The 26826-nt window shown below is 41.2% G+C and overlaps 1 protein-coding gene across 1 annotated transcript in view; it reads right to left on the reverse strand.

Moving 5' to 3' along the window:
* Nucleotides 1-26826, reverse strand: part of USP40 (ubiquitin specific peptidase 40) — an 81128-nt gene that overhangs the window by 33569 nt on the left and 20733 nt on the right. The window contains exons 9-13 of the mRNA XM_088457577.1: nucleotides 25709-25792; nucleotides 7546-7656; nucleotides 6863-7136; nucleotides 6677-6758; nucleotides 5506-5677 (exon numbers count right to left, since the gene is read on the reverse strand). Coding sequence (XP_088313703.1) covers nucleotides 5506-5677; nucleotides 6677-6758; nucleotides 6863-7136; nucleotides 7546-7656; nucleotides 25709-25792 — 723 coding nt within the window. The remainder of the gene's footprint in view (nucleotides 1-5505; nucleotides 5678-6676; nucleotides 6759-6862; nucleotides 7137-7545; nucleotides 7657-25708; nucleotides 25793-26826) is intronic.

Consider the following 26826-nt stretch of genomic DNA (forward strand, 5'->3'; position numbering starts at 1 on the left):
CAAGACACCATAGCAGACGTCCAGAAGGCCCCAGCAATGAACCAAAGGCTGAAAGACATTTGGATGAAAATACTACGCACCCGAGCGATCGTCCTGGAGGCTTAGTAAGTTCGCTGCCCAACTCTGGATGAAGATCGCAGAAATAGCCAGAAGAAGAAGAGCCTCTGCCTAGCCACGAATGCGACTGGCCTCCTTCATGGCGGCGCGACGGAAAGTGCCTCCCTGATGGTTTATGTAGGCAACGGAGGCTGTGCTCTTGGGCTGACCCTGGGCCGAACAATGCTGGGGGTGCGCTGGACACAAAGCCCAAGAGACCCTGCGGAGCCCTAGAATGCTGACTGGAAGATGGCTACCCTGAACTGTCCACCGACCCTGGAAAAACTGTGGGCAGTCCTCTGGCCCCCACCCCCGCAGGCCTGCGGCGGTGGCAAAAAGAATCCAAACTTGAATCCAAAGGGGGAGCCCTAGACCAAGTGGGACACCTGTAACCCACAAAAGAGGGATAGGTGGACCTCCCGAGAGAGGATGATGGGCTGCGACCTGATGAGGAGATAGAAACCGTTTGAACATGTAGAACTTCCCACTGGAGCTGGCCCGGAGTGAAACAGGGCAATTACTAACGTCACAGGTGAAGACCAGTGAGCCCAGGATGTGCCAATCCTGAGCCCAGTATTGGCATGCAGGAGTGAATTGACACTCGTTGGAGATGAAAGACTTCGCGCATTCTGTACTGAAGGACCTGAATCCTGTCCGCCTGAAGGGACACTCTTTAAACAGTGGAGTCAAGTAAGGCACCCAGGTGGAGTATCTACTAAGACGGATATAAGGGAGTCAAGTATGACATCCAGGTGGAGTATCTACTAACAGGGAGCTAAGGGAGACTATCTCCAATAACTGATCCACTCATGACTGGAGTAGATCTTATAGCCAGGTGAAGATGTTCTTGAGGACCACCAGAGACTGGGCGAGGATAAAAGGATTGTCCAGGTAAGGGAGACTTCTGACGCCTGTGCACCACATAGGAACCATAACCACCATGACTCACGTGAAGACACAAGAAATCACAGAGAGACCCAGTGGCCCAGCCCGAAACTGGTAAGGTCCCCCCCCAGACAGCAACCAAAGAAAACTCTGTTGACTGTTCTGAATGTTCAGGAAAACTATAAAAACCCCTTGTTCCAGCACCAAACTGATAGAACATAAAGATTCTATACAGAACCTGGGGACCCGCAGAAGCGGATGAGAGCCTTCAGGAAGAGTTTTGGTCAAAAAAACCTGTTCGGCTTTTGAACCAAGACGAAGTTGGCCTAGAATCCCATGCCTCTCATGATCTGGGGTACTGGGAAAAATACTCTGGAGACCAGAAGGAAGAGCATGCACTCCAGTACGGCTCCTGCTTTGTCTGGAATCAATGGAAGGCCTGTAACCAGGATAGAGGACATTCCCGGAAGGGTAATGCGTAGCCCTGAGACTACGTTTTCCAGATGGAAATCTGCCCCAGCAGGCTTGGTGGTGTGGCATCTGGCAGCCCAGAATGCTTACACCTGGGCACCTGAAACCTGGAGAAAAACTGACTCAGAACCCAGGTTTTTTTTTTTCCGGTGCAGTAGGGGGGAAACGCCTTCCTAGCTTGCGCCGTTGAGGCAATTATTCTGTCCCAGGCAGGATGAAAGAGAATACCCCTAGAATAAAGAAGAGCTTCCAGAGCCTTCTGTGCTCAGAGTGAGTGTGCACTGGGGTTCGTCTGAACCGGCCTGTGAGGAACCAAGTCAGAGGGTTCTCCTATCTCAGAGGAAGTTGTCACCTTAGAATTAGGATACTACTGATTCCTGGGAGTACCAGAGGAGGGTCCCTCCTCTAGAGCGTCGGTCCACTACCGATGGCCATAGTCAAACAAGCGGAAGCTATAGCCGGATGTACCTTCATGGAAATAAACCCTAGGTAAGGCTTCCAACTTCCAATCCTTGGCTCCGTAAGGGAAGCCTAAGTAGGGAAAGGAAGTGAAGAGTTCCTAACCCAGCCGGCAATATGTGCGTCACCCGGGGGCAGACTGCCATTAGTAATGCTGTTCAGCAGGGAATGGAGGAGAGGAGCACGCCGCCACTAAAGGCCAATTGTTGGGAGTTCTGACAACAACTGTCAGGAATGGTGGGATGCTGCTTGAAAAACTGGACTACTTGAGACAAAGATTCCACCATGAGGTCCCCACTTCTGAAATAACGGACCTGACCTCATCAGGTCCGAGGCATAAGCAGATCAAAGGGAAGTGCTTGTCCGCCTGGACGGTCCATGTCAGTCCTTATCCAGTAGCTGTTGGAAGGAGGGGGACACTAGTGCCCAACCCAAAATTGAGTAGAAGAGGGTATTAATCCATAGTGGTTCTCAAGTGGGTGACTGCAGAACCGCGGCAGGGTGGGCCCCCGTCAGAGGGAGGGGGGATAACGGACCCGACCCACACTTGGGTATTAAACGGTTAAGCAGCTTTAACCTTACCTGAGACAGGGAGACTGCCCAAGACGGCTCCAAGATGGAGACTGTGAATTGGACCTCTCGCTGCGCATCCGTGCAGTACCAGATACAGAGTCTAGCCTGGATTGGATCTTGCGGGGAGACCAACAGATAAACATGGAGATGCCGCGGATTGAACCCGGGGCCTCTTACATGCAAAGCATGTTCTCTACCACTGAGCTACACCTCCTATGCATGTGCGTAACACACAGAAGCTCCCACCTCCTTGGTCACCTCCACAGGTGTCTTGCTCTTGGAGGACATATTAGAATCCAAGGCAATCCCCCACACACGAAGCTGTAGCCACAGATGTGTGCAATAAGGGGAAAGTGCAATGAATGTAATGCCCCATTAGTGATAATAAGCGGGTGTAAATAAAGGGGGGGGGCACAGTGAACCCCCTCACCCTGGTAATACAGGGGCACACAGTACATTCAATGCAATAAATGCCTATAATCGGCAGAAAAGTGCTCCACAGTCCAAGTCCCAGTCGGCTGGGAGGAGCTTAACTGTATAACCTGACTTAAGTAGTGAGGTATACAGGGAGACATGAGCCCAGCTCTCCGGAGACTAGCTGTACTGAAATGGCCACTCGGCGTCTCTGTGGAAGGGAGTGGAGGAGGATAATAAACCCACTGGCAGGAAGCCTCCTTGAGGGAACCCGCAAGAAGCTGGGGTAGAGGCCACCTCCCCCTTCTGACATAAATCCCCCAGGGCAGTGGCTGCTACTATAATAGTGCCCGTTACCTGTGTGTCCTGGTGGTCCAGGGAAAGTGTGGATGGCCCAGCCACCCAACAGTGTCTGTGGTCCTCTGTGCCTGTGGAGGACACGGCCGAGGCCGCTGACCTGGTCGCAAGCGCCATGGCCACCAGCGCCGGGAGTGCTGGAGCGGCAGCGCTGAGTGTCCTATAGGACGCTCTGCGCTGCCCACTCAAAGTAAAATAAAATAAAGACTTTTAGGCTGCAGAAGCAGCCCGTTTGTAAGTAAGCCTGGCTCCTGCCTTGGCACCAAACGAAAAACTGGCCTGCCTGCGGCTGGGGACGGGGTATAGGGGAGTAGGAGGCTGGGCTGCTTGGGAAGTCAAAGACTTTAACTGTTTGGTTCCCAGTCCTCCTTCTGCACAGCCTATACCCTGCGTAGTCCCTGTGTCCCCTATGGAACGTGAAGAAGAAAGTCGCGATTACCTGGCCAGAAGTACGGCCCGCCGCATAAGAAGTTTGAAGAACCATGAAAGCACCAACCTGAAACTGGTGACCTTCCTGCAGCTTACAACTCACTCACTAGTCCCTCGAATAGAGCACTGAGAAACCTTACGAAGGAACGATCAGGGTGGGCTCCCTAATCCATAGTAAGCGCACCAAAGTAACTGACCAGCAGCACTTGCTTGGCCACAAAACCAAGTTGACCAGGAATCTTCTCCCCTATAAATTGGTTCCCAGATGTACGAACCATGAACCAAGGATGTAGGTCGAAATTTTATTATGGAACAATGGGCTATCTGACATAACCTTCAGGTTTATAAATACCACTTGTATGCCCTCAATCTTGTGAAGCATTTTATACAATCAAGGTCAGGGTCTTCCTTATCCATTATCTGTCACCTGCAGTCTATGGTTTTGGTTCTCTGTCACTGGTGCTTTGGACCAGTATTTGATTTAACAAAGTTCCTGGGCTCTGATCATCCTTGGAGGCTGTACCCTTTTCCCATTTCCATATCGGTGATATACAGTTTTCCAAAATATAAAATGTCCCTGCAACTACTTTGAACTGCTGTTTAATCTGTCTCACAGCCTACGAGTGTCTCCTGGTGGACGATGGATCACACGCTGTCTCAAGGTTACTCTCTTAGTGCAACGGAGGTGTACGGGTTCCATGAAAACCAGTTTCAGGACTTGGTGCAGCATCTGATATTTCCTCACTATTCAGAGCTGTTAGAACCTGGATGGATTATGCATTTCCCTAAACGATAATAGAAGTTATGGCATAATTGTGCTTCTACTTCCAAGGCTCCACAAGCACGCATGGTCACCTGTTGCGAAAACAATTGGCTAATCCCAATGCGGTTATTTATATCAATTAAAAGGGTAGGGTAGGGGGGGCATGTAGAGTAGGAATGCAATGGCATAGGCCAACAGGGTTCTGTCTCCGTTGTTCACTGGCATTGCTAACTGGTCTACTTTCACGTCCCCTGGCTATGCTTCCATAGATAATCAAGGAAGTCAAGCAGGAGGCAGTCTTGGCCATTTTCATAGCCCCGGCCTGACTAAGATAGCCCATGATGTCTCCTATCTTAATCCACCGCTTATGAACTTAACTACATGGCCTTGAAGTAATGGTCCTAAAGGAACACTCTGAGTTAACTTCAGCTGTACAAGTAACCTACTGGTTGTGGTTCTTCTACCCAGGTTCTTGCTCCTTTTCTGGAGTTCCTACAGTTGGGCTATAATTTGGGCTGGAGCAATAGCTCCTCAAATGCTCAGCTCTCGCCACTTGTAATCCATTTACCGTATCCCTCTGCTTCCCTTCCTCACATTTCTACAAGGCTTGGCCCACATGGCTTCTCCTTATTGCTCTCCATCACACACCTGAGATCTGCTCTGCCCCTTAGAGTACTGCATGATAACCACCTAAAAATCATCTAGCATTCTAACAGAGATGTTATCATGGAAGGTGATCTTCCGTGTTGCCATCAGAAAATAGCACAGAATACTTTCTCTTTATTCACCAAGACAAGCCAGTACAGTGACCGCTCCCCAGTGTTTTAATCTAGTCTATGCAGCTTGGGCCCTGGAGAGGAGACCACATTGGCTTGCAAATTGGAATGCAGGCAGTCATGCCAGGTAATGAAAGGTAGAAACTGGTATAATAATACACAGACAAAATAAAAAGGGAAACACCACACAATAGCATACAGAGGAAGGAAGGGGGCAAGGACAGAAGCAGAGAAACACAGCCTACATGAAACTGGGGGCGTTATATGCATTAACACCATTACCTGGAAAACTGTTTTCCTCAAGTCTCTGACAGTCCCTCGCCGATCCACACTTAGGTCTAAGTTGCTGTCTCCTTGGGAGATCACTGGGTGTAGAGCACCATTTTCAAAACGGTAACCGGACGACAGGTGAAGACGGAGGTTCATGCTGTTGGCATTTCTGTCAGACTCCGTCCTGCATATGCCGGAAATGTCATCACTTTCTGCGTATGTAACTTATGCAAGGAAGCAAGTACAGTATATAGACATGGAGCTGCACATATACCATCAGTGTCACCCTGATAGGTCGGGCATGTTCAAGGTCATATTACAGGACAGTCACAAAGATGGATGAATGCAAATAAATGTCGCTTGTGCCAGTGACCTAATTACAATGGAAGACTGCGCAGAAGCCGCCATCGATTGAGACAGTCATGACTCCCAACATAAGGACATGGGTGGATTTATTTTGGAACAATTTTGTAAGACAAGATGAACTTGGTTTGAGGATTTTTATGAAGAATATCCCTTATTAAATATTTACTACTGATCAGCAGAAGAGCAAATCAGGGCTTGGGTATACCGTCAGCAGCACCTCGAAAGTCAAAATCCAGATACAGATTTAGGTAAGTATTATAAGCCTTACCCTTACCCTAACCCTGTCCGTAACCCTAACCCACCCCTCCCGCAGCCTAACCCCTCCTGTCCCGCAGCATAACCCTAACCCTCCCGCAACATAAGCCTGATCCACCCCTTCAGTCCCGCAGCCTAACCCTAACCCTTCCCTCCCGCAGCCTAACCTTCCCACCCCGCAGCTTAACCCTAACCCTCCCCATAGTGCCTAATACTAAGCCTCCCCCTAACCCTAATACTTTCCTCCGCAATCCGTCGGTATTCGGGATACCACTGTCGGTATCGTGACTGTGGGCATCCTGTCTTTCTACATCCCCCTCCGAAATACATCACTTTTTTGACCATTGGATTATACAGGCCTTTCCTTAACACAGTTGTCTATGTAAAATACTGCCATTATAAAATACAGGCAAATGATAATGTAACCGGCGTGGAAACTAGTTTGCTAACGTCTAGTGGCAGCTATAAGAATTAGACTTGAATACTGAAGGATTGCTGGTTAGGGGTAATCAGTACTTTAGCTCCATAAGTAATGAAGTGTAAAGGGAAAGTTGGAACCTGCCTCCTGTGTTGAAGCTCCTCATTCTCCTGGTCCATCTGGTGTAAGAGGTAATCAGGGACTCCAAACCGAACGTTGCCTTTTGCTACAAGGAAACAAAGGTTCTGCATAATATACTTGTCTTACGTACCCTGGCAGCGTGATAAGACAGGAGAAGGCAATGCAGAAAGGCATCCATAATAGTGTTACCTTCTTGGGGTCTCTTCAGCTGGCTGTCGCGGTAGAAGAGCATGTAGGCGCTCTCCTTTCCCTGGAATTGTTTTTCAATGTCTCTTTCCTGGATGCACTGCACTGTAGAGTCATTGAAGTCAAACCAATGGCTGGCACCTGGTTTGGGAGTTTGCGTCTTTTCTGTATTGTTCTGCTTACAACATTGTGGATCAACTCCATTCACTGTATGTGCTAAGCCCACCAGTGAACCGTCTGAGCTTAGCTGAAAGATGGAGGGATGATTCTGTAGGAACTAAGAAAATAACAGCTTACTCAGCAAGCAGCACCATCCATGAAATAGCTAGGAGCACAGATTACAGTAGATGGATCATTGCACCAGCTGTTACTTCCATCTGACCAGTGACTAATTACCAGACTGGAAAGGGAGCCGCTCTATGGACTTTTTAAACAAAATTAGAGTTAAGTGGGGACTGGAAAATGAACGAAGAGTGCCCATTAACCACTCGCTCCAAATAATCAGCTAAATGGAATTGGGTGGCAAGGTTGCACCGTGGATAGCTTTGTTGCAAAATCAGCATGCCATACATTCTTTTCAGACCAGGCCCCTATCTGTGTCCCTTTACAGATAATTTATATGAGATTTCCGATTTCCGTACTTAGTAACCATGTTCTATATGCTTACGCCTATCGGATGCGTGTACCTTGCGGATAGCTCCGTGCTGTTTCCGGTACACCTTATTCCAGGAAGATCCGGTGTGTTCCAGAAGTTTTTGACTCAGCTGATCAACAGGAACCATTTTATCAACACCAGCCTAATAAAGGATGAAGGAATCAGCTACTGGTATCACATACTATACAACCAAAGCTGGTGCACCGGCTGTAGCTATGAGATTGTAATATATATTATTATAAATATATATATATATATATATATATATATACATACACACACACACACACACACACACACACACACACACACACACACACACACACAATATATAACATATTTTTCCACGTTCTTAGGAGAAGCACAGTTCTATTCTCTGCAATGTGCCTCGGGAAAGGATAACGTATTTCTTGAACCTCATTGAGTAGTGCAAGGAATTAGCGAAAGTTCAATGTTCCTTACAGTAATAAGCAGTGACGTGTACTGTAATAAGCAGTGACGTGTACCGTAATAAGTAGTGACGTGCACCGTTATAAGCAGTGACGTGCACCGTAATAAGCAGCAATGTGTACCGTAATAAGCAGTGACGTGTACCGTAATGAGCAGTGACGTGTACCGTAATGAGCAGTAATGTGTATAGTGATAAGCAATGACGTGTACCGTAATAAGCAGCAATGTGTACCCTAATAAGCAGCAATGTGTACCCTAATAAGCAGCAATGTGTACTGTAATAAGCAGCAATGTCTACCCTAATAAGCAGCAATGTGTACTGTAATAAGCAGCAATGTGTACCGTAATAAGCAGTGACGTGTACCGTAATAAGCAGTGGCGTGTACCGTAATAAGCAGTGATGCGTACCGTAATGAGCAGTGACGTGTACCGTAATGAGCAGTGACGTGTACCGTAATGAGCAGTAATGTGTATAGTAATAAGAAATGTCGTGTACCGTAATAAACAGCAATGTGTACCGTAATAAGCAGTGACGTGTACCGTAATAAGCAGCAATGTGTACCATAATAAGCAGAAATGTGTACAGTAATAAGCAGTAATGTGTACAGTAATGAGCAGTAATGTGTACAGTAATGAGCAGTAATGTGTACAGTAATAAGCAGTAATGTGTACAGTAATAAGCAGTAATGTGTACCGTAATGAGCAGTAATGTGTACAGTAATGAGCAGTAATGTGTATAGTAATAAGCAGCAATGTGTACCATAATAAGCAGTGACGTGTACCGTAATAAGCAGCAATATGTACTGTAAAGAGCAGTAATGTGTATAGTAATAAGCAGCAATGTGTACAGTAATGAGCAGTAATGTGTACAGTAATAAGCAGCAATGTGTACCATAATAAGCAGTAATGTGTACAGTAATAAGCAGCAATGTGTACCGTAATGAGCAGTAATGTGTATAGTAATAAGCAGCAATGTGTACCATAATAAGCAGCGACGTGTACCGTAATAAGCAGCAATGTGTAACTTAATAAGCAGCAATGTGTACAGTAATAAGCAGCAATGTGTACTGTAATAAGCAGTGACGTGTACAGTAATAAGCAGCAATGTGTACCGTAATAAGCAGGGACGTGTACCGTAATAAGCAGCAAAATGTACCGTAATAAGCAGCAATGTGTATAGTAATAAGCAGCAATGTGTATAGTAATAAGCAGCAATGTGTACAGTAATAAGCAGTGACGTGTACCGTAATAAGCAGTGACGTGTACCGTAATGAGCAGTGATGTGTATAGTAATAAGCAATGTCGTGTACCGTAATAAACAGCAAAGTGTACCGTAATAAGCAGTGACGTGTACCGTAATAAGCAGCAATGTGTACCCTAATAAGCAGCAATGTGTACCCTAATAAGCAGCAATGTGTACTGTAATAAGCAGCAATGTGTACCGTAATAAGCAGTGACGTGTACCGTAATAAGCAACAATATGTACCGTAATAAGCAGCAATGTGTATAGTAATAAGCAGCAATGTGTACAGTAATAAGCAGTGACGTGTACCGTAATAAGCAGCAATGTGTACCGTAATAAGCAGCAATGTGTACTGTAATAAGCAGTAATAGTACTGTAATAAGCAGCAATGTCTACCCTAATAAGCAGCAATGTGTACTGTAATAAGCAGCAATGTCTACCCTAATAAGCAGCAATGTGTACTGTAATAAGCAGCAATGTGTACCGTAATGAGCAGTGACGTGTACCGTAATGAGCAGTGATGTGTATAGTAATAAGCAATGTCGTGTACCGTAATAAACAGCAATGTGTACCGTAATAAGCAGCAATGTGTACAGTAATAAGCAGTGACGTGTACCGTAATAAGCAGTGACGTGTACCGTAATAAGCAGCAATGTGTACTGTAATAAGCAGTAATAGTACTGTAATAAGCAGCAATGTCTACCGTAATAAGCAGCAATGTGTACCCTAATAAGCAGCAATGTGTACTGTAATAAGCAGCAATGTCTACCCTAATAAGCAGCAATGTGTACTGTAATGAGCAGCAATATGTACCGTAATAAGCAGTAATGTGTACCGTAATGAGCAGTAATGTGTACAGTAATAAGCAGTAATGTGTACAGTAATAAGCAGTAATGTGTACAGTAATGAGCAGTAATGTGTATAGTAATAAGCAGCAATGTGTACCATAATAAGCAGTAATGTGTACCGTAATGAGCAGTAATGTGAACAGTAATAAGCAGCAATGTGTACCGTAATGAGCAGTAATGTGTAAAGTAATAAGCAGTAATGTGTACCGTAATGAGCAGTAATGTGTATAGTAATAAGCAGCAATGTGTAGCATAATAAGCAGCAATGTGTACAGTAATAAGCAGCAATGTGTATAGTAATAAGCAGTGACGTGTACCGTAATAAGCAGTGACGTGTACCGTAATAAGCAGCAATATGTACCGTAATAAGCAGCAATATGTATAGTAATAAGCAGCAATGTGTACAGTAAAAAGAAGTGACGTGTACCGTAATAAGCAGCAATGTGTACTGTAATAAGCAGTAATAGCACTGTAATAAGCAGCAATGTCTACCCTAATAAGCAGCAATGTGTACCCTAATAAGCAGCAATGTGTACCCTAATAAGCAGCAATGTGTACCCTAATAAGCAGTGACGTGTACCCTAATAAGCAGTGACGTGTACCGTAATAAACAGCAATATGTACCGTAATAAGCAGCAATGTGTATAGTAATAAGCAGCAATGTGTACCGTAATAAGCAGCAATGTGTACTGTAATAAGCAGTAATGTGTACTGTAATAAGCAGTAATAGTACTGTAATAAGCAGCAAAGTCTACCCTAATTAGCAGCAATGTGTACTGTAATAAGCAGCAATGTGTACCGTAATAAGCAGTGACGTGTACCGTAATAAGCAGTGACGTGTACTGTAATAAGCAGTGATGCGTACCGTAATGAGCAGAGACGTGTACCATAATGAGCAGTGATGTGTATAGTAATAAGCAATGTCGTGTACCGTAATAAACAGCAATGTGTACCGTAATAAGCAGTGACGTGTACCGTAATAAGCAGCAATGTGTACCATAATAAGCAGAAATGTGTACCGTAATAAGCAGAAATGTGTACAGTAATAAGCAGCAATGTGTAGCATAATAAGCAGAAATGTGTACCGTAATGAGCAGTAATGTGTACAGTAATGAGCAGTAATGTGTATAGTAATAAGCAGCAATGTGTAGCATAATAAGCAGTGACGTGTACCGTAATAAGGAGCAATATGTACTGTAATGAGCAGTAATGTGCATAGTAATAAGCAGCAATGTGTACAGTAATGAGCAGTAATGTGTACAGTAATAAGCAGTAATGTGTACCATAATAAGCAGAAATGTGGACCATAATAAGCAGCAATGTGTACAGTAATAAGCAGCAATGTGTACCGTAATGAGCAGTAATGTGTACCGTAATGAGCAGCAATGTGTAGCATAATAAGCAGTGACGTGTACCGTAATAAGCAGCAATGTGTACCGTAATGAGCAGTAATGTGTACAGTAATAAGCAGCAATGTGTACCGTAAGAAGCAGTGACGTGTACTGTAATAAGCAGCAATGTGTACTGTAATGAGCAGTGACGTGTACTGTAATAAGCAGCGATGTGTACCGTAATAAGCAGCAATGTGTACCCTAATAAGCAGCAATGTGTACCGTAATAAGCAGTAATGTTTATTAATAAGCAGCAATGTGTACTGTAATAAGCAGCAATGTGTACCGTAATAAGCAGTAATGTTTATTAATAAGCAGCAATGTGTACCCTAATAAGCAGCAATGTGTACCGTAATAAGCAGTAATGTTTATTAATAAGCAGTAATGTGTAAAGTAATAAGCAGTAATAGTACTGTAAAAAGCAGTGATGAGTACCGTAATAAGCAGCAATGTGTACCGTAATAAGCAGCAATGTGTACCGTAATAAGCAGTGACGTGTACCGTAATAAGCAGTGACGTGTACCGTAATAAGCAGTGATGCGAACCGTAATGAGCAGTGACGTGTACCGTAATGAGCAGTGATGTGTATAGTAATAAGCAATGTCGTGTACCGTAATAAACAGCAATGTGTACCGTAATAAGCAGTGACGTGTACCGTAATAAGCAGCGTGTACCATAATAAGCAGAAATGTGTACCGTAATAAGCAGAAATGTGTACCGTAATGAGCAGTAATGTGTACCGTAATGAGCAGTAATGTGTATAGTAATAAGCAGCAATGTGTATAGTAATAAGCAGCAATGTGTAGCATAATAAGCAGTGACGTGTACCGTAGAAGCAGCAATATGTACCATAATGAGCAGTGACGTGTACCGTAATAAGCAGCAATGTGTACCGTAATAAGCAGCAATGTGTACTGTAATAAGCAGTAATAGTACTGTAATAATCAGCAATGTCTACCGTAATAAGCAGCAATGTGTACTGTAATAAGCAGCAATGTCTACCCTAATAAGCAGCAATGTGTACTGTAATGAGCAGCAATATGTACCGTAATAAGCAGAAATGTGTACAGTAATAAGCAGTAATGTGTACAGTAATGAGCAGTAATGTGTACAGTAATGAGCAGTAATGTGTATAGTAATAAGCAGCAATGTGTATAGTAATAAGCAGCAATGTGTAGCATAATAAGCAGTGACGTGTACAGTAGAAGCAGCAATATGTACCGTAATAAGCAGTGACGTGTACCGTAATAAGCAGCAATGTGTACCGTAATAAGCAGCAATGTGTACTGTAATAAGCAGTAATAGTACTGTAATAAGCAGCAATGTCTACCGTAATAAGCAGCAATGTGTACTGTAATAAGCAGCAATGTCTACCCTAATGAGCAGTAATGTGTACAGTAATGAGCAGCAATATGTACCGTAATAAGCAGAAATGTGTACCGTAATGAGCAGTAATGTGTACAGTAATAAGCAGTAATGTGTACAGTAATAAGCAGTAATGTGTACAGTAATGAGCAGTAATGTGTATAGTAATAAGCAGCAATGTGTACCATAATAAGCAGCAATGTGTACAGTAATGAGCAGTAATGTGTATAGTAATAAGCAGCAATGTGTACCATAATAAGCAGTGACGTGTACCGTAATAAGCAGCAATATGTACTGTAATGAGCAGTAATGTGTATAGTAATAAGCAGCAATGTGTACAGTAATGAGCAGCAATGTGTACAGTAATAAGCAGTAATGTGTACAGTAATAAGCAGTAATGTGTACAGTAATGAGCAGTAAAGTGTACAGTAATGAGCAGTAATGTGTACAGTAATAAGCAGTAATGTGTACAGTAATGAGCAGTAATGTGTACAGTAATAAGCAGTAATGTGTACAGTAAAAAGCAGTAATGTGTACCATAATAAGCAGTAATGTGTACCGTAATTAGCAGTAATGTGAACAGTAATAAGCAGCAATGTGTATAGTAATAAGCAGCAATGTGTACCGTAATGAGCAGTAATGTGTATAGTAATAAGCAGCAATGTGTAGCATAATAAGCAATGTGTACAGTAATAAGCAGCAATGTGTACAGTAATAAGCAGCAACGTGTACAGTAATAAGCAGCGACGTGTACCGTAATAAGCAGTGACGTGTACCGTAATAAGCAGTGACGTGTACCGTAATAAGCAGCAATATGTACCGTAATAAGCAGCAATGTGTATAGTAATAAGCAGCAATGTGTACAGTAATAAGAAGTGACGTGTACCGTAATAAGCAGCAATGTGTACTGTAATAAGCAGTAATAGCACTGTAATAAGCAGCAATGTCTACCCTAATAAGCAGCAATGTGTACTGTAATAAGCAGTGACGTGTACCGTAATAAGCAGTGACGTGTACCGTAATAAGCAGTGACGTGTACCGTAATAAACAGCAATATGTACCGTAATAAGCAGCAATGTGTATAGTAATAAGCAGCAGTGTATAGTAATAAGCAGCAATGTGTACCGTAATAAGCAGCAATGTGTACTGTAATAAGCAGTAATAGTACTGTAATAAGCAGCAAAGTCTACCCTAATAAGCAGCAATGTGTACTGTAATAAGCAGCAATGTGTACCGTAATAAGCAGTGACGTGTACCGTAATAAGCAGTGACGTGTACCGTAATAAGCAGTGATGCGTACCGTAATGAGCAGAGACGTGTACCGTAATGAGCAGTGATGTGTATAGTAATAAGCAATGTCGTGTACCGTAATAAACAGCAATGTGTACCGTAATAAGCAGTGACGTGTACCGTAATAAGCAGCAATGTGTACCATAATAAGCAGAAATGTGTACCGTAATAAGCAGAAATGTGTACAGTAATAAGCAGCAATGTGTAGCATAATAAGCAGAAATGTGTACCGTAATGAGCAGTAATGTGTACAGTAATGAGCAGTAATGTGTATAGTAATAAGCAGCAATGTGTAGCATAATAAGCAGTGACGTGTACCGTAATAAGGAGCAATATGTACTGTAATGAGCAGTAATGTGTATAGTAATAAGCAGCAATGTGTACAGTAATGAGCAGTAATGTGTACAGTAATAAGCAGTAATGTGTACCATAATAAGCAGAAATGTGGACCATAATAAGCAGCAATGTGTACAGTAATAAGCAGCAATGTGTACCGTAATGAGCAGTAATGTGTACCGTAATGAGCAGCAATGTGTAGCATAATAAGCAGTGACGTGTACCGTAATAAGCAGCAATGTGTACCGTAATGAGCAGTAATGTGTACAGTAATAAGCAGCAATGTGTACCGTAAGAAGCAGCAAAGTGTATAGTAATAAGCAGCAATGTGTACAGTAATAAGCAGTGACGTGTACCGCAATAAGCAGCAATGTGTACCGTAATAAGCAGCAATGTGTACCGTAATAAGCAGCAATGTGTACCGTAATAAGCAGCAATGTGTACCGTAATAAGCAGCAAAGTGTATAGTAATAAGCAGCAATGTGTACAGTAATAAGCAGTGACGTGTACCGTAATAAGCAGCAATGTGTACCGTAATAAGCAGCAATGTGTACTGTAATAAGCAGTAATAGTACTGTAATAAGCAGCAATGTCTACCGTAATAAGCAGCAATGTGTACCCTAATAAGCAGCAATGTGTACCCTAATAAGCAGCAATGTGTACTGTAATGAGCAGCAATATGTACCGTAATAAGCAGTGACATGTACCGTAATAAGCAGTGACGTGTACCGTAATAAGCAGTGATGCGTACCGTAATGAGCAGTGACGTGTACCGTAATAAGCAGCAATGTGTACCATAATAAGCAGTGATGCGTACCGTAATGAGCAGTGACGTGTACCGTAATAAGCAGCAATGTGTACCATAATAAGCAGAAATGTGTACCGTAATAAGCAGAAATGTGTACCATAATAAGCAGAAATGTGTACCGTAATAAGCAGAAATGTGTACCGTAATGAGCAGTAATGTGTACAGTAATAAGCAGCAATGTGTACAGTAATGAGCAGTAATGTGTATAGTAATAAGAAGCAATGTGTACCTTAATAAGCAGTGACGTGTACCGTTATAAGCAGCAATATGTACTGTAATGAGCAGTAATGTGTACAGTAATAAGCAGTAATGTGTACCGTAATAAGCAGCAATGTGTAGCATAATAAGCAGCAATGTGTACAGTAATAAGCAGCAATGTGTACAGTAATAAGCAGTGACGTGTACCGTAATAAGCAGCAATGTGTATAGTAATAAGCAGCGATGTGTACAGTAATAAGCAGTGACGTGTACCGTAATAAGCAGCAATGTGTACTGTAATCAGCAGTAATAGTACTGTAATAAGCAGCAATGTCTACCCTAATAAGCAGCAATGTGTGCCCTAATAAGCAGCAATGTGTACTGTAATAAGCAGCAATGTGTACCCTAATAAGCAGCAATGTGTACCGTAATAAGCAGCAATGTGTACCGTAATAAGCAGCAATGTGTACTGTAATAAGCAGTAATAGTACTGTAATAAGCAGCAAAGTCTACCCTAATAAGCAGCAATGTGTACCCTAATAAGCAGCAATGTGTACTGTAATAAGCAGCAATGTGTACTGTAATAAGCAGCGACGTGTACCGTAATAAGCAGTGACGGGTACCGTTATAAGCAGTGATGCGTACCGTAATGAGCAGTGATGCGTACCGTAATGAGCAGTGACTTGTACCGTAATGAGCAGTGATATGTATAGTAATAAGCAATGTCGTGTACCGTAATAAACAGCAATGTGTACTGTAATAAGCAGTGACGTGTACCGTAATAAGCAGCAATGTGTACCATAATAAGCAGAAATGTGTACAGTAATAAGCAGCAATGTGTACCATAATAAGCAGAAATGGGTACAGTAATAAGCAGTAATGTGTACAGTAATGAGCAGTAATGTGTATAGTAATAAGCAGCAATGTGTACCATAATAAGCAGTGACGTGTACCGTAATAAGCAGCAATGTGTACCGTAATGAGCAGTAATGTGTATAGTAATAAGCAGCAATGTGTACAGTAATGAGCAGTAATGTGTACAGTAATAAGCAGTAATGTGTACCATAATAAGCAGAAATGTGGACCATAATAAGCAGTAATGTGTACAGTAATAAGCAGCAATGTGTACCGTAATGAGCAGTAATGTGTACAGTAATAAGCAGCAATGTGTATAGTAATAAGCAGTGACGTGTACCGTAATAAGCAGCAATGTGTACCGTAATGAGCAGTAATGTGTACAGTAATAAGCAGCAATGTGTATAGTAATAAGCAGTGACGTGTACCGTAATAAGCAGCAATATGTACCGTAATAAGCAGCAATGTGTATAGTAATAAGCAGCAATGTGTACAGTAATAAGCAGTGACGTGTACCGTAATAAGCAGCAATGTGTACCGTAATAGGCAGCAATGTGTACTGTAATAAGCAGTAATAGTACTGTAATAAGCAGCAATGTCTACCCTAATAAGCAGCAATGTGTACTGTAATAAGCAGCAATGTCTACCGTAATAAGCAGCAATGTGTACTGTAATGAGCAGCAATATGTACCGTAATAAGCAGTGACGTGTACCGTAATAAGCAGTGACGTGTACCGTAATAAGCAGCAATGTGTATAGTAATAAGCAGTGACGTGTACCGTAATAAGCAGCAATGTGTACCATAATAAGCAGAAATGTGTACCGTAATAAGCAGAAATGTGTACCGTAATGAGCAGTAATGTGTACAGTAATAAGCAGTAACGTGTACAGTAATAAGCAGTAACGTGTACAGTAATAAGCAGTAACGTGTACAGTAATAAGCAGTAATGTGTACAGTAATGAGCAGTAATGTGTATAGTAATAAGCAGCAATGTGTACCATAATAAGCAGCGACGTGTACCGTAATAAGCAGCAATATGTACTGTAATGAGCAGTAATGTGTATAGTAATAAGCAGCAATGTGTACAGTAATGAGCAGTAATGTGTACAGTAATAAGCAGTAATGTGTACCATAATAAGCAGAAATGTGGACCATAATAAGCAGTAATGTGTACAGTAATGAGCAGTAATGTGTATAGTAATGAGCAGTAATGTGTAAAGTAATAAGCAGTAATGTGTACCGTAATGAGCAGTAATGTGTATAGGAATAAGCAGCAATGTGTACAGTAATAAGCAGCAATGTGTACTGTAATAAGCAGTGACGTGTACCGTAATAAGCAGTGACGTGTACCGTAATAAACAGCAATATGTACCGTAATAAGCAGCAATGTGTATAGTAATAAGCAGCAATGTGTACCGTAATAAGCAGCAATGTGTACTGTAATAAGCAGTAATAGTACTGTAATAAGCAGCAAAGTCTACCCTAATTAGCAGCAATGTGTACTGTAATAAGCAGCAATGTGTACCGTAATAAGCAGTGACGTGTACCGTAATAAGCAGTGACGTGTACCGTAATAAGCAGTGATGCGTACCGTAATGAGCAGAGACGTGTACCGTAATGAGCAGTGATGTGTATAGTAATAAGCAATGTCGTGTACCGTAATAAACAGCAATGTGTACCGTAATAAGCAGTGACGTGTACCGTAATAAGCAGCAATGTGTAACATAATAAGCAGAAATGTGTACCGTAATAAGCAGAAATGTGTACAGTAATAAGCAGCAATGTGTAGCATAATAAGCAGAAATGAGTACCGTAATGAGCAGTAATGTGTGCAGTAATGTGTATAGTAATAAGCAGCAATGTGTAGCATAATAAGCAGTGACGTGTACCGTAATAAGGAGCAATATGTACTGTAATGAGCAGTAATGTGTATAGTAATAAGCAGCAATGTGTACAGTAATGAGCAGTAATGTGTACAGTAATAAGCAGTAATGTGTACCATAATAAGCAGAAATGTGGACCATAATAAGCAGCAATGTGTACAGTAATAAGCAGCAATGTGTACAGTAATGAGCAGCAATGTGTAGCATAATAAGCAGTGACGTGTACCGTAATGAGCAGTAATGTGTACAGTAATAAGCAGCAATGTGTACAGTAATGAGCAGCAATGTGTAGCATAATAAGCAGTGACGTGTACCGTAATGAGCAGTAATGTGTACAGTAATAAGCAGCAATGTGTACCGTAATAAGCAGCAATGTGTACCCTAATAAGCAGCAATGTGTACCGTAATAAGCAGTAATGTTTATTAATAAGCAGCAATGTGTACTGTAATAAGCAGCAATGTGTACCCTAATAAGCAGCAATGTGTACCGTAATAAGCAGCAATGTGTACCGTAATAAGCAGTAATGTTTATTAATAAGCAGTAATGTGTACTGTAACAAGCAGTGACGTGTACCGTAATAAGCAGTGACGTGTACTGTAATAAGCAGTGATAGTACTGTAAAAAGCAGTGACGTGTACCGTAATAAGCAGTGACGTGTACCGTAATAAGCAGTGATGCGAACCGTAATGAGCAGTGACGTGTACCGTAATGAGCAGTGATGTGTATAGTAATAAGCAATGTCGTGTACCGTAATAAACAGCAATGTGTACCGTAATAAGCAGTGACGTGTACCGTAATAAGCAGCAATGTGTACCATAATAAGCAGAAATGTGTACCGTAATAAGCAGAAATGTGTACCGTAATAAGCACAAATGTGTACAGAAATAAGCAGCAATGTGTACCATAATAAGCAGAAATGTGTACCGTAATGAGCAGTAATGTGTACAGTAATAAGCAGTGACGTGTACCGTAATAAGGAGCAATGTGTACTGTAATGAGCAGTAATGTGTATAGTAATAAGCAGCAATGTGTACAGTAATGAGCAGTAATGTGTACAGTAATAAGCAGTAATGTGTACCGTAATGAGCAGTAATGTGTAAAGTAATAAGCAGTAATGTGTACCGTAATGAGCAGTAATGTGTATAGTAATAAGCAGCAATATGTACCGTAATAAGCAGCAAGATGTACCGTAATAAGCAGCAAAGTGTATAGTAATAAGCAGCAATGTGTACAGTAATAAGCAGTGACGTGTACCGTAATAAGCAGCAATGTGTACCGTAATAAGCAGCAATGTGTACTGTAATAAGCAGTAATAGTACTGTAATAAGCAGCAATGTCTACCGTAATAAGCAGCAATGTGTACCCTAATAAGCAGCAATGTGTACCCTAATAAGCAGCAATGTGTACTGTAAAGAGCAGCAATATGTACCGTAATAAGCAGTGACGTGTACCGTAATAAGCAGTGACGTGTACCGTAATAAGCAGTGATGCGTACCGTAATAAGCAGTGACGCGTACCGTAATAAGCAGCAATGTGTACCATAATAAGCAGTGATGCGTACCGTAATGAGCAGTGACGTGTACCGTAATGAGCAGCAATGTGTACCATAATAAGCAGAAATGTGTACCGTAATAAGCAGAAATGTGTACCGTAATGAGCAGTAATGTGTACAGTAATAAGCAGTAATGTGTACCATAATAAGCAGTAATGTGTACAGTAATAAGCAGCAATGTGTACCGTAATGAGCTGTAATGTGTACCGTAATGAGCAGTAATGTGTATAGTAATAAGCAGCAATGTGTATAGTAATAAGCAGTGACGTGTACCGTAATAAGCAGCAATGTGTACCGTAATGAGCAGTAATGTGTACAGTAATAAGCAGCAATGTGTACCGTAATAAGCAGTGAGGTGTACCGTAATAAGCAGCAATATGTACCGTAATAAGCAGCAATGTGTATAGTAATAAGCAGCAATGTGTACAGTAATAAGCAGTGACGTGTACCGTAATAAGCAGCAATGTGTACCGTAATAGGCAGCAATGTGTACTGTAATAAGCAGTAATAGTACTGTAATAAGCAGCAATGTCTACCCTAATAAGCAGCAATGTGTACCCTAATAAGCAGCAATGTGTACCCTAATAAGCAGCAATGTGTACTGTAATAAGCAGCAATGTCTACCGTAATAAGCAGCAATGTGTACTGTAATGAGCATCAATATGTACAGTAATAAGCAGTGACGTGTACCGTAATAAGCAGTGACGTGTACCGTAATAAGCAGTGATGTGTATAGTAATAAGCAGTGACGTGTACCGTAATAAGCAGCAATGTGTACCATAATAAGCAGAAATGTGTACCGTAATAAGCAGAAATGTGTATAGTAATAAGCAGCAATGTGTACCATAATAAGCAGAAATGGGTACCGTAATGAGCAGTAATGTGTACAGTAATAAGCAGTAATGTGTACAGTAATAAGCAGTAATGTGTACAGTAATGAGCAGTAATGTGTATAGTAATAAGCAGCAATGTGTAGCATAATAAGCAGTGACGTGTACCGTAATAAGGAGCAATATGTACTGTAATGAGCAGTAATGTGTACAGTAATAAGCAGTAATGTGTAAAGTAATAAACAGTAATGTGTACCGTAATGAGCAGTAATGTGTACCGTAATGAGCAGTAATGTGTATAGTAATAAGCAGCAATGTGTAGCATAATAAGCAGTGACGTGTACCGTAGAAGCAGCAATGTGTACCGTAATGAGCAGTAATGTGTACCGTAATAAGCAGTGACGTGTACCGTAATAAGCAGCAATATGTACCGTAATAAGCAGCAATGTGTATAGTAATAAGCAGCAATGTGTACAGTAATAAGCAGTGACGTGTACCGTAATAAGCAGTGACGTGTACCGTAATAAGCAGCAATGTGTACTGTAATAAGCAGTAATAGTACTGTAATAAGCAGCAATGTCTACCCTATTAAGCAGCAATGTGTACCCTAATAAGCAGCAATGTGTACCCTAATAAGTAGCAATGTGTACTGTAATAAGCAGCAATGTGTACTGTAATAAGCAGCAATGTGTACCGTAATAGGCAGTGACGTGTACCGTAATAAGCAGTGACGTGTACCGTAATAAGCAGTGACGTGTACCGTAATGAGCAGTGACGCGTACCGTAATGAGCAGTGATGCGTACCGTAATGAGCAGTGATGCGTACCGTAATGAGCAGTGACGTGTACCGTAATGAGCAGTGACGTGTACCGTAATGAGCAGTGATGTGTATAGTAATAAGCAATGTCGTGTACCGTAATAAACAGCAATGTGTACCGTAATAAGCAGTGACGTGTACCGTAATAAGCAGCAATGTGTACCATAATAAGCAGAAATGTGTACCATAATAAGCAGAAATGTGTACAGTAATAAGCAGCAATGTGTACCATAATAAGCAGAAATGTGTACCATAATAAGCAGAAATGTGTACCGTAATGAGCAGTAATGTGTACAGTAATAAGCAGTAATGTGTACAGTAATAAGCAGTAATGTGTACAGTAATGAGCAGTAATGTGTATAGTAATAAGCAGCAATGTGTACCATAATAAGCAGTGACGTGTACCGTAATAAGGAGCAATATGTACTGTAATGAGCAGTAATGTGTATAGTAATAAGCAGCAATGTGTACAGTAATGAGCAGTAATGTGTACAGTAATAAGCAGTAATGTGTACCATAATAAGCAGAAATGTGGACCATAATAAGCAGCAATGTGTACCGTAATGAGCAGTAATGTGTACAGTAATGTGTACAGTAATAAGCAGCAATGTGTACCGTAATAAGCAGTGACGTGTACCGTAATAAGCAGCAATATGTACCGTAATAAGCAGCAATGTGTATAGTAATAAGCAGCAATGTGTACAGTAATAAGCAGCAATGTGTACCGTAATAAGAAGCAATGTGTACCGTAATAAGCAGTAATAGTACTGTAATAAGCAGCAATGTCTACCCTAATAAGTAGCAATGTGTACCCTAATAAGCAGCAATGTCTACCCTAATAAGCAGCAATGTGTACTGTAATGAGCAGCAATATGTACCGTAATAAGCAGTGACGTGTACCGTAATAAGCAGTGACGTGTACCGTAATAAGCAGTGATGCGTACCGTAATGAGCAGTGACGAGTACCGTAATGAGCAGTGATGTGTATATTAATAAGCAATGTCGTGTACCGTAATAAACAGCAATGTGTACCGTAATAAGCAGTGACGTGTACCGTAATAAGCAGCTATGTGTACCATAATAAGCAGAAATGTGTACCGTAATAAGCAGTAATGTGTACCGTAATAAGCAGTAATGTGTACAGTAATAAGCAGTAATGTGTACAGTAATAAGCAGCAATGTGTATAGTAATAAGCAGCAATGTGTACCATAATAAGCAGTGACGTGTACCGTAATAAGCAGCAATATGTACAGTAATAAGCAATAATGTGTACAGTAATGAGCAGTAATGTGTATAGTAATAAGCAGCAATGTGTAGCATAATAAGCAGTGACGTGTACCGTAGAAGCAGCAATGTGTACCGTAATGAGCAGTAATGTGTACCGTAATAAGCAGTGACGTGTACCGTAATAAGCAGCAATATGTACCGTAATAAGCAGCAATGTGTATAGTAATAAGCAGCAATGTGTACAGTAATAAGCAGCAATGTGTACAGTAATAAGCAGTGACGTGTACCGTAATAAGCAGCAATCTGTACCGTAATAAGCAGCAATGTGTACCGTAATAAGCAGCAATGTGTACCGTAATAAGCAGCAATGTGTACCGTAATAAGCAGTGACGTGTACCGTAATAAGCAGCAATATGTACCGTAATAAGCAGCAATGTGTATAGTAATAAGCAGCAATGTGTACAGTAATAAGCAGTGACGTGTACCGTAATAAGCAGCAATCTGTACCGTAATAAGCAGCAATCTGTACCGTAATAAGCAGCAATGTGTACTGTAATAAGCAGTAATAGTACTGTAATTAGCAGCAATGTCTACCCTAATAAGCAGCAATGTGTACCCTAATAAGCAGCAATGTGTACTGTAATAAGCAGCAATGTGTACTGTAATAAGCAGCAAAGTGTACCGTAATAAGCAGTGACGTGTACCGTAATAAGCAGTGATGTGTACCGTAATAATCAGTGATGCGTACCGTAATGAGCAGTGACGTGTACCGTAATGAGCAGTGATGTGTATAGTAATAAGCAATGTCGTGTACCGTAATAAACAGCAATGTGTACCGTAATAAGCAGTGACGTGTACCGTAATAAGCAGCAATGTGTACCATAATAAGCAGAAATGTGTACCGTAATAAGCAGAAATGTGTACAGTAATAAGCAGCAATGTGTACCATAATAAGCAGAAATGTGTACCGTAATAAGCAGTAATGTGTACAGTAATAAGCAGTAATGTGTACAGTAATGAGCAGTAATGTGTATAGTAATAAGCAGCAATGTGTAGCATAATAAGCAGTGACGTGTACCGTAATAAGGAGCAATATGTACTGTAATGAGCAGTAATGTGTATAGTAATAAGCAGCAATGTGTACAGTAATGAGCAGTAATGTGTACAGTAATAAGCAGTAATGTGTACCATAATAAGCAGAAATGTGTACAGTAGGCAGCAGCAATGTGTACAGTAATAAGCAGTAATGTGTACAGTAATAAGCAGTAATGTGTACAGTAATGAGCAGTAATGTGTATAGTAATAAGCAGCAATGTGTAGCATAATAAGCAGTGACGTGTACCGTAATAAGGAGCAATATGTGCTGTAATGAGCAGTAATGTGTATAGTAATAAGCAGCAATGTGTACCGTAATGAGCAGTAATGTGTACAGTAATAAACAGTAATGTGTACCGTAATGAGCAATAATGTGTACCGTAATGAGCAGTAATGTGTATAGTAATAAGCAGCAATGTGTACCGTAATAAGCAGCAATGTGTACCGTAATAAGCAGCAATGTGTACTGTAATAAGCAGTAATGTTTATTAATAAGCAGTAATGTGTACTGAAATAAGCAGCAATGTGTAGCGTAACAAGCAGCAATGTGTACTGTAATAAGCAGCAATGTGTACCGTAATAAGCAGTGACGTGTACCGTAATAAGCAGTGACGTGTACCGTAATAAGGAGCAATATGTACTGTAATGAGCAGTAATGTGTATAGTAATAAGCAGCAATGTGTACCATAATAAGCAGAAATGTGTACTGAAATAAGCAGCAATGTGTAGCGTAACAAGCAGCAATGTGTACTGTAATAAGCAGCAATGTGTACCGTAATAAGCAGCGACGTGTACCGTAATAAGCAGTGACGTGTACCGTAATAAGGAGCAATATGTACAGTAATGAGCAGTAATGTGAACAGTAATAAGCAGTAATGTGTACCATAATAAGCAGAAATGTGTACCGTAATGAGCAGTAATGTGTAAAGTAATAAGCAGTAATGTGTACCGTAATGAGCAGTAATGTGTACCGTAATGAGCAGTAATGTGTATAGTAATAAGCAGCAATGTGTAGCATAATAAGCAGTGACGTGTACAGTAATAAGCAGCAATGTGTACCGTAATGAGCAGTAATGTGTACAGTAATAAGCAGTAATGTGTACAGTAATGAGCAGTAATGTGTACAGTAATAAGCAGCAATGTGTACAGTAATAAGCAGTAATGTGTACAGTAATAAGCAGTAATGTGTACCATAATAAGCAGAAATGTGTACAGTAGGCAGCAGCAATGTGTACAGTAATAAGCAGTAATGTGTACAGTAATAAGCAGTAATGTGTACAGTAATGAGCAGCAATGTGTACAGTAATAAGCAGCAATGTGTACAGTAATAAGCAGCAATGTGTACAGTAATGAGCAGTAATGTGTACAGTAATAAGCAGCAATGTGTACAGTAATAAGCAGCAATGTGTATCGTAATAAGCAGCAATGTGTACAGTAATAAGCAGTGACGTGTACCGTAATAAGCAGTAATGTGTACAGTAATAAGCAGCAATGTGTACAGTAATAAGCAGCAATGTGTACCATAATAAGCAGCAATGTGTACAGTAATAAGCAGTAATGTGTACAGTAATAAGCAGCAATGTGTACAGTAATAAGCAGCAATGTGTATCGTAATAAGCAGCAATGTGTACAGTAATAAGCAGCAATGTGTACAGTAATAAGCAGCAATGTGTATCGTAATAAGCAGCAATGTGTACAGTAATAAGCAGCAATGTGTACAGTAATAAGCAGCAATGTGTATCGTAATAAGCAGCAATGTGTACAGTAATAAGCAGTAATGTGTACAGTAATAAGCAGCAATGTGTACAGTAATAAGCAGCAATGTGTATCGTAATAAGCAGCAATGTGTACCATAATCTGCAATGATATGTACTGTAATAAGCAGCAATGTGTATCGTAATAAACAATAATGTGTAGGAATGTGTACCATAATCAGCATTAATTAGCACAGATGGACATTGTGGAAAATGAGATCCCGTCTATGTTTGTGGAAAGATGCCTACCTCCGCAATAACAGCGGCAAGAATATCAGCAGCACAGTCCTGTTCTTCCCACGTATCCTCAACTACTGTCTTCCTGTTCTCTTTCTGCATTACAAATAAATAGGAAGAAAAAACAAAACTGATCATGAAATGTAATTATCAGATGCTTGTCAAAAACCTTAATAGACTCCTGTCCGGCTGTATTTTAGATAAGAGTGTATTTCTAGGCCCACGTCCAGCCGAGTATTAAACACCTTTCAAACAGAGAAACCCTTATGGACATCCTTGCAAATAGTTAGAGTTAGGTTAAGTTACATCACAGACCAACATAAGTATTTGTTTTAATAGATAAATCACTGTTAAACAATCAAAGGTATATGAAATGGTAACTGATAATTTATTCTCGCCCTATTACTGAGATGTATTCCACAAACAAAGTAATAGGAGTTAAACAGATACTACTAATAAAATTAGTAGAAGGCTCAGAACACTGATTTCTGTCCAAGATATGGGAATATTGCCTAATACCCCGTATAATACAAAAAGCCAAAAACACAATATGGTCAGCGCCAATTGCAATATCCGTATGCCTAACTTAATATAATATTTAAAATACTGGACTATTAACTCTTAAAGCACAAATAAAAATCACCTTTTATTAAAACACACAATGATCAAAATCATGCGTCAACATTTGCACCAATGTAAAAAAAGAAAAAGAAAGAACATTTAATTTTACGGGACATGATTATTTTAGTAAGCTGTATCGGTGGAAGTGTTCTCAGTTTTATGGATATTAGCACAGTGGCCCTGATTCAGAGCCGGACGCTCTGACAGAGCACTCGCTCTGAATCAGGGCCATCCCTCTGAATTTAAGAGCGGCCTCCTGGCCGCTCGCATAGCTGTGGGTGACCACCCACAGCTATAGCGAGCGGCCAAAATGATGGTCGCGATGGTCAAGACCATCGCGACCATCGAGACCCTACCACCCCTGTGGTAGGGTCTCGTTGCCGCAAGCCCTGGAGTGCTTTTGGCTCTATCAGAGCCAAAAGCACTCCCACTGACATCACTGGTAATGTCAGTGGGGCCGGCCCCAGACGGTAGGCGTTCCCATGGGAACGCCTCCGTCTGGCCAGCCA

Source organism: Taudactylus pleione, unplaced genomic scaffold (assembly GCF_031769625.1).
Source record: "Taudactylus pleione unplaced genomic scaffold, aTauple2 ptg000769l, whole genome shotgun sequence".
Classification (NCBI taxonomy): domain Eukaryota; kingdom Metazoa; phylum Chordata; class Amphibia; order Anura; family Myobatrachidae; genus Taudactylus; species Taudactylus pleione.